Below are 8,693 nucleotides of genomic sequence, written 5' to 3'. Positions count from 1 at the left end.
TTGTTGTTCAACTAGGGGCCTACAGTTACAGTTTGTAATTCAAGACAAGAGACACGATATGAAAGTTGCCTTGACGAATCATTTGTAGAAACTGGATAGATCTAACGTTAAATGATCAGATTAGCTTACCGCTAGGCCGCTTGAGTCTCCGACTTGTCACGCAGGCCAAGCAAGATCCATAGCCCTGCTCATCTGGTCCGAAATTAAAGACTTCAAAGGCATGACAACAAGAGCCACAGCTTTCGGAGAGTCTGGTCCATCATGTAGATCTAGTTTGCGAAGAATATCAACGCACAACGGTGCAGCTTGGAAGTTGGAACACCACACTATTGCCGAAACCAGTCGGCATGGAGATAAACAAAATCATGAGTCTATGAGTTGACCACGCACGGAGAAACGAGTAGGTCTACGTGTAGTAGGGACTTCTAAGTTCTGGTTCTGCTGCTGCTCCCCGAAACCGTCAACGAATCCAAGCTTCTCAGTAGCACATTGCACTGAATGCTCTTCTCATTATCACTGTCAGAAAAGCGACGCGGAGACGCTGATGTTGACATCCATTGATCATGGAAACAAGGTTTGGAGGAAATACTTGAAATGCTGCACAGATTTTGGTCGGAAAACGCAAGACTCGGAATCAATACGAAAAGCACATTTGTTACACAAACAGCAGCAGCTGTATGCTGTACACGCGATTCGGGGGATCCCCGATCGAGAAGTAAAAGCCACCTCGAAATTGACATGTACGATAAGTCACGATGCTTTAAATGGGCGAATATCTTTAATACACGTATTTATCAACTTATTATTTGTAATTTTTATATTATTATTTTTTTGTCGAAAAAAAGATATAAATTAATGATGATTATTGTGATATTTATAACTTAATTTATAACAATTATAGAAACGAGTAGAAGTTAGTCTTAATCTTACGCACGGTTTATATACGTTCTAATTTTATTCTCCTCTTATGATCTCTAAGATATATTATTTGAGCAATTTTTAATAAAAAGAAAAATAATTTTGAAATTCCATCAATATATGTAGAGATTAATACAAATATTGGCGTAAAATACGTATGTTATATTGCTACATGCAATATACCTGTTTGCAATAAGACTACAAGATTAGAGATCGATCGACTCTTTTCGATCCCACAAATTGCCTGCTGGACGCAATCTCATCGACCAATCAGGATGCTCGAAATGAATGAGGGAGTGGGGGTGGGGCCATTTTTTTCCGAAATATTTCGGGGAGACTTGGCAAACCAGACTGGACTGTTTTGGAGGTCGAGATGCGTGCGTGCGCGGCAAATTAATACAAGAGCGTACGGTGGAGCATACGCGTGCTGTAGCGGTGTGTGCGCGCGGTAAATGATCACACAAAACAACAACGCGTCCAGGCAGTGGACTAATAACTATGCCGCAGACGACTTTTGTAGCTGCGCATGCGCAGCTTCCATACACTCGGCGCAGCGGCTCCTCGCATAGCCTTTAAACAAGGCGACTCGCTCTGCGTGCCCCCGTATAGCGCGTTTACCCCACAAACCTGTTGGCCGGCGAGTGGAGCGAGCCGCCTTTATCCACTCGTTCAGGGATGTGTACTTTTGTCGTTGTTGTTGCTTTATATTCTTTGACAAATTTGCGTACAAATTTGACGCAGAAAATACACATGGCACCAAGGCAAGCCTCGTTACTCGTTAATATTAACTAGAATAAGAATAGTTACTTAATATTAACGAGGCTTGCCTTGGTGCCGTGTGTATTTTCTGCGTCAAATTTGTACGCAAATTTGTCAAAGAATATAAAGCAACAACAACGACAAAAGTACACATCCCTGAACGAGTGGATAAAGGCGGCTCGCTCCACTCGCCGGCCAACAGGTTTGTGGGGTAAACGCGCTATACGGGGGCACGCAGAGCGAGTCGCCTTGTTTAAAGGCTACTCCTCGCACTGCGATGCGACGTGTTCCAAACACTAGGAATCACCTTTCTGGGCAACCTCATAGGAATTTCGTTCTCCTGTCATCGCACCAGATCCAGAAAAGCGGGACATCAGAGCACCGCATTATATGCAGCAGAGGTAAGCTGAGCTGAACGTACTGCAGACCATATTATAAATGATCTTGACAATTGAGCTAATATTCTCTCTATCAGGTATCCCACATTGTACTCAAACGGCAGGCGAGTTGATGCGCTGAAAAATATAGGCCTACAGTGTATGTACGAACTGCATGTGAATGGTGAACTTGGTGAAGAACGGGGATTTCCCATTGTGCTAGTACACATGACGTTGTATGTACATGTACTATACAGTTATACCAAGGAGGTACTAGGCAAGCTTGCCTAGTACCTCCTTGGTTATACCTATCTGAGTGTATCCGTATTGTGTAGATAAGGCAACTATGGTATTGTTTTAACCCACGAGGCGAGGCGAAGTCGAATGGGGTTTTAGAGTACATGTTGTAGATAGTTTCCGTGATTACTCCTATCCATGCACGTAATATTCTTGCCAATACCCGAAAAGACACGCACATCATCTGTTTTATAGGACAGCTGACTTTTTTTTCAGTCATGCTGCGTAGGCCTATACATATAGTAGCAAGTTTCCTGGATGCATGGCTATGCATCCAGTAAGTACTGATGCATGGCAACTAATGTACTCGATGCATACTCTATCATGCATTCATAGCTATAGCAATCTCTTGAAAGAGTGCGCAGTTTGTAGGCAGTTTATTATAGTTTCACTGCATCCCTTTACAAGGTATTTGGAATACATTGTAGGCCTATCAATTTCAACTATTTCATACAAGTCTATTCAGTTTCGATACGTTTACAAGATTGCACATGAAACATATCCAAGCTTTTGCATGCTCCAATACCACAGATTCCAGATCTACCGGGCAAATAAACTTCATGAAATTTTCAACTGGCAGATCTATTGAATATGATTTACTTAATAAAACATAGTAGGGCCTACGAATAGTCCTGTAGCTTCGTTTGATTGCGTTTCTTGTGCCTCGTTGAATGATTGGGTTATGATGAATAAGTGTCATTTCAAGGTGATTTTTATCTAAGATTTCTTGTTCAGCGAAATACAATTTTAGGATGTTCTTACTGTACCAGGCTTACAGAAACTATCGTCGGCGATCGTATAATAAATAATTGATATCCAAAGTCTCGTCTCGTAAGAATAACAACAACAACAAAATACCCCGCAAAACTGTGGACTAATCATGCTATGATGTGACTGCAGTACATTTCTCGATATGTTCTACATAATAAGAGCACTCTATTGTGAAAGCACTATACTACATGGTGTGACATAATCTGTGTCTCGCACATTTTAATGGCCTTGAGATGATACAGGCTTGGCCTCAAACTTTGGACCTCAAACTTTGGACTTGATATCAAGAGGACATGGCCACTATGATAGAATGCTTACTCTCTAAAAAAAGTCGAGTGAAAATATTCACTCTTGAAAGAGTGAATACAAAAAAAGAGTGAATTTAGAGTGAAATTGGAGTGAATTTTGAGTGAAAATGTTCATTTTCACTCATTTTGGAATGACCTCAGGGATCACTCCAAAATCTTCGAGTGATCCCTGAGGTCACTCTAAAACGAGTGAAAATGAACATTTTCACTCAAAATTCACTCCAATTTCACTCTAAATTCACTCTTTTTTGTATTCACTCTTTTAGGAGTGAATATTTTCACTCGATTTCTTTTAGAGAGTAGAAAAATGTACGTTCATACCTTCTGGGGAAAAAAAATATTATAAAGGTGTTTTTTCGCCAAGATGTCATGCTGAACTGTTACGTCAAACCTTTTTTTTTATAATTTATGTTTTATTGAAAAATTATACAGAATCACACTATTTATAACAATCAACTTGATGAGAATAATACAATCTCTGAACAGTGTAGAGGAGTTGTAAAAAAGAACAAAAAAAAAAGGCAGAACATTAAGTTACCATATACAAATCAGATCTTGTTCAAGAGCGATATTCCGAGATGGGGAAGGAGCATAAAACAAACAAACAAGTAAACAAACTAATGAGTGACCAATGTTACGTCAAACCTGTTCCAGATTGTGATAGGACATTTTAAAACCTTTTGCCGCGAGGGATGTTAGATAATCTCGTAGCAGATCACAGGTTACAATGATTATCAATCATTCGCAGTTATTACCCTACGCGCGCCAATCCGGACATTTACACTTCATATTCCTAGTAAACCCGAGTTCATTAAAAAGAGTGTATAGTATACACTTGTTTTGATAAACTCGATTTTATAATGATATATTACACTTTGTTTCACTCCTTGCTGGATGGAAAAATAAAAACTTGAACTGAATTGAATTGAATTGAATTGTATAATGGCGTATATAAGTTGGTTCCAGCTTCGGAGATATTTTGTCTCAATCAGAAGGCCCATACCCACATTTAGCTTTGATATAGTCGTCATGACTGTTCTTTGTGCGTATATATTATATATATATATATATATATATATATATATATATATATTATATGTATAATTAATATGAAGAGTTTTACTGCAAAATGGGCTAAGCGCCATTTTTAAACATTTCAAAGTAAATCCGTCATCTGATAGAGCAAAATGAAACCTTTCCAGTAATACCTCACTTGTATAACATAGAGAAACATTCTAGAAGTTATGATTAAAAATATCCACTATTTTCTTATTTTCTTTGTTTTTAGCAGCTTTATTCGCAGACATCTCAACTTAAGAAGAATGGAGTTAGCTGGTTTGGGATAAAACTCTTCTTATATAAATATATATATGTATATATATATATATATATATATACATATATATATATATATATATATATATATATATATATAATATATATACATATACATGCATTATACATATACATATATTTAAGTGTGTGTGTGTGTGTGTGTGTGTGCAATTGTGTGTGTGCGTGTGTTCGTAAAACACTTGAAGAAAAAGAACAAAGAAAGACGAAGTGATAGCATGATTCATTGAGGCCTACAAGGAAAGAGAGCGTGTACTACAAAATAATTATACCCGTCATCGAAAGAACAGAGACAAATATTCCATAACAGTCTTTGAAATTGATCACCAAATTACAGTCTGTCATGGTTTGTGGACTGTAAACCAGTTACGCCTACTGGCAAAAGCAGAACAGAAAATGACAAGGGGCATTAAAAACGGAGGGCCCATTATCATTTAATTTTCGTGGATGTCGCGTGGCAGTAAGAATTTGTTATTTCACTATAAACATAATTATTTCATGTTTCATGCATTGGATATCTTTCATTCTTGAAAGACGATATTTTTGTTCGTTTGTTTGTTTGTTTTTTTCATTTCCGGTGGAGGAATTAGAGACTTGTAAAGCCATGGAAAGTTCGTACTTGATTCGCCGCGGGCAAGCTGACGATGCTGCTGCCCTCTATAGTCTGATAAAAGAGATGTCCGAGTACGAGAAACTTTCCGCCGGGTCTCTTCAGATGACGATTGACGGTAAATAAATGACGTCATAACTCTGTCTGGGAGTGGGGGGGGGGGGGGGGGGTGGGCTAGGAATATGATAGATGTCAATCGTTCATTGATGCGTTTATCACATGAAAATCATCGTGAACAGGCAATGGACCATTCTGGAACATCCAAGAGAGTAACTGTTTCGACCTTTTGTCTTTTTGTACTAATATCTTTTTTTTTCTTTTTTTTTTTAGAATGCGACAGTGATATCTAGTCGAAATAGTTTCTAACATTTTTAAATCTTCCTTCTGACCATTGAACGAATCAAAACAAAAAATTGTAGGAATCAAGCCATTACGTCCCGTTTCCGGCCTTATTTCGCGGCTGTTGGACAATGCAGTAATGCACCTTATGATGTGATGGTGCCTGTGTAATCATGTATACGTACTTTTAGGGAGGAATTTCGGGCAACTAAAAAGAATGGATAAACGAGAGCATAACATTGACTAACACCCTCAATAAACCTACCTGTGTTACATCCGTCTGCCTAATCTGTTTTGTTGTTGCCCTTTATTTTTTCGGGGTCCATAATATGATTATACTGTTTTCTGTTTTATCACTGCCTAAGGGGTACGGGAGCACATTCTCTCCGCCGACTCGCCGGCGACGTGTCTTGTCATCGAGAACGAGAACTCTTCCAAAGATGTAGCAGATTTGGCAGGCTTCGCAGTCTATAACACGATTGTTCAAGCTTACACCGGCAAGTCGACTTATCTGAACAGTCTCTTCGTTGCAGCCAAGCACAGGCGTGAGTATAGTGTTGGAGAATCTTTGCAGAATATTAAAACCGTTACATCCGATTTGCACAATTGGGTTTTACCGATATCACAGTTTTGTGTACACATGAAAAATCATAAATTTCGTCTGTCGTTTGTTATTGTTGTTTATGTGTCCGATTGTTGTTAAAAAATCATTCTATTTGATGGAATGTGTTTGCTCATGTGATATTACGATGCGATACGATATGTGTGCGCGCGCAACTGATCCTCAAACGGCTTGAGATACGATGTGATGAAACACCCTGTGTTTTAACCCTCCTCAGATGTAATTTTGTTATTTTACATGATTCGTACATACTCGTTTTATTTCCAACAGGAAAGGGACTTGCATCGGCGTTACTCAACACGATGGCAAAGGTAACTTTTTTTTTCATGTTATTTCTAGTTGTATTGCATCTTTATTTTCAACGTTTGCGATGTTAAGCGCATGGAAATTATCCTTGTTCTGACATAATGAGTTGGAATTATTTCACATTCTGCGCTGACTGATACCCACTTTCTAGCAAAGCATATCGTGGCTTCTGTTGACCTGTGTCCCAGCTCATTGCATTATCTTTGAATTGACACACAAAAAAAAAATGTCTCTTTTGAATAGGCAAATTATATCTTGATATGTTATTGCTAAGATGAAACACTAAGAGTACACAAGTCATATAACAACAACAACAAATAATTAGTTGAAATGAACATAGGGCAAAAACACGCAAAAGGCAGTCTGTTTGAACAGAGATAAATAGAGTCATGTCTTAGAGCGAAATCTTGTTTCCTATCCAAGTACACGTACACCATACGATTCCAACCGGAGTCATAGGCCGTCATCATAATTGGCTCAGTCTGTCTGTAACAGGGAGCTTTGGATTTTCGCGACGCGGACATTCAGAGGAAAAACACCTGTTCTGCGCATGCGCAAAATCGCTTATCAAAATCGATCTCGCGTCGTCTCAGTTTTCACGGTCGGTTCAGGGCCATTTTTGCGTCCGATCAAATTCACGACGCAGAGAGTTACTCGATGCACTGATCATAATTATGGGGGCGCCATTTTACTTTGTATAGGTTGCGTCCTCGCGTAATCTGAAGCTTCTTTGTAACACGATGCAGGGAGAGAGAAGAACTGCCAACGCAGTCGTCACCTAAACGTCCACGTCGCAAATCTAAAGCTCCCAAATGACGGCTGGGCGAAATCATTTTGCTCATTAATTGTTCCTCCGCAGGATTCCCGTAAGTCTGGGTGCTCTGCCATGACGTGGCGTGTCTACGCGTGGAACTCGGAGACGATCAGGGTTTACGAGAAGCTGGGTGCGCACAACGTCACCAAGGATGAGGAGCTGGAAATATACGCACTCGAGAGCGAAAAATTACAAGTCCTGGCCGAGAGAGAACTCAAATCGAGAGAGGACGTGAAGATTGATATACAGACACAACAAGATTCCGATTCATAGAGACACTTCGCCATAATAACAGCTTACAATAACTATCATATACCGGGCATTGTGGTCACAGTGGTAACCAGGTAACACCCAATCGTCTGGAAGCAGTTCGGTTGTCGCTATGAAAACTGACCTCATGAAATGCGAAGTTTGATATGATTTGGCATACTACAGATTATGACGACGCTCAGAAGTGAGTGATTGACTCATAAAAAATGTGGGTTTCGAGTCATGTTTTATCACAAAGACAGAGCGCTGGGTGAAAAGGAGTGTATAATGAGGTGCTATAATAACTTACTGTTATTCCTGCAACGGTGACATGGCATTTGTTCCTGCGACAATTGCTCCGGTCTTATTTTCTCCAAGAACTTAGGGTTAGGGTTGTGATAGCGTTTTCGGTTTATCAATTTGATGTGAGAAATGGGATAAGGGTTAGGGTTATGTTTGTGGGTATGATGTATGTTTGGCTTAGCGTGCAGATATTTCACGGGAGCAATTGTCGCAGGAGCAAATATGGAATCTCCTGCAACATGATCATTTATGATGATATAACAGAGGGTGGAGAACTACGGAGAATGAGCAAAGCCAAGGACGAAATGAAATAAGGCCTTTTTCAGCTCCTTCTTCTTCCGCCTAGTTGCAATGCACTCGAGTAACACTCCATCCAACCTCATTTCATCGATTTAATGAATCCTAACCTTGGCTGCAACCTACTTATGGCAGAGTCGACAAGAATTTTGTCTAGTTTATCCTCGTGAAAGTGGAACGGACTTCAGTCTTTTGTTACGACCAAAATCACACTGAGAATGATCGCACAAAAGAAACAACTAATGTTCAGGCGGTTCATCAAAAGTGATATTGTGGGTACAGACTCGTAATCACTTTTCACAACAGTACAATAGTGATCAATAGAAAAATCATATAAATCGGTACTGGAATCACACGCATTACAGCCAAA

The 8,693-nt window shown here is 39.5% G+C and overlaps 1 protein-coding gene across 1 annotated transcript; it reads left to right on the top strand.

Annotated features, from left to right (window-relative positions):
* Window positions 1–1,972: 1,972 nt before the first annotated feature.
* LOC139718503 (diamine acetyltransferase 1-like) lies at window positions 1,973–7,747 on the top strand. Its single transcript, XM_071629977.1, has 5 exons — window positions 1,973–2,078; window positions 5,367–5,511; window positions 6,098–6,277; window positions 6,625–6,665; window positions 7,520–7,747. Exons 2-5 carry the CDS (start codon window positions 5,388–5,390, stop codon window positions 7,745–7,747), a joined length of 573 nt encoding a protein of 190 aa, XP_071486078.1. The 5' UTR covers window positions 1,973–2,078; window positions 5,367–5,387.
* The last annotated feature ends 946 nt before the right edge of the window (window positions 7,748–8,693 follow it).

Source organism: Diadema antillarum, unplaced genomic scaffold (assembly GCF_040938485.1).
Source record: "Diadema antillarum isolate AM-2024a unplaced genomic scaffold, OU_Dant_1.0 scf00000095, whole genome shotgun sequence".
NCBI classification, from domain to species: domain Eukaryota; kingdom Metazoa; phylum Echinodermata; class Echinoidea; order Diadematoida; family Diadematidae; genus Diadema; species Diadema antillarum.
Note: the sequence above shows the minus strand (reverse complement) of the source record. Positions and strands in the feature narration are given on the sequence as shown.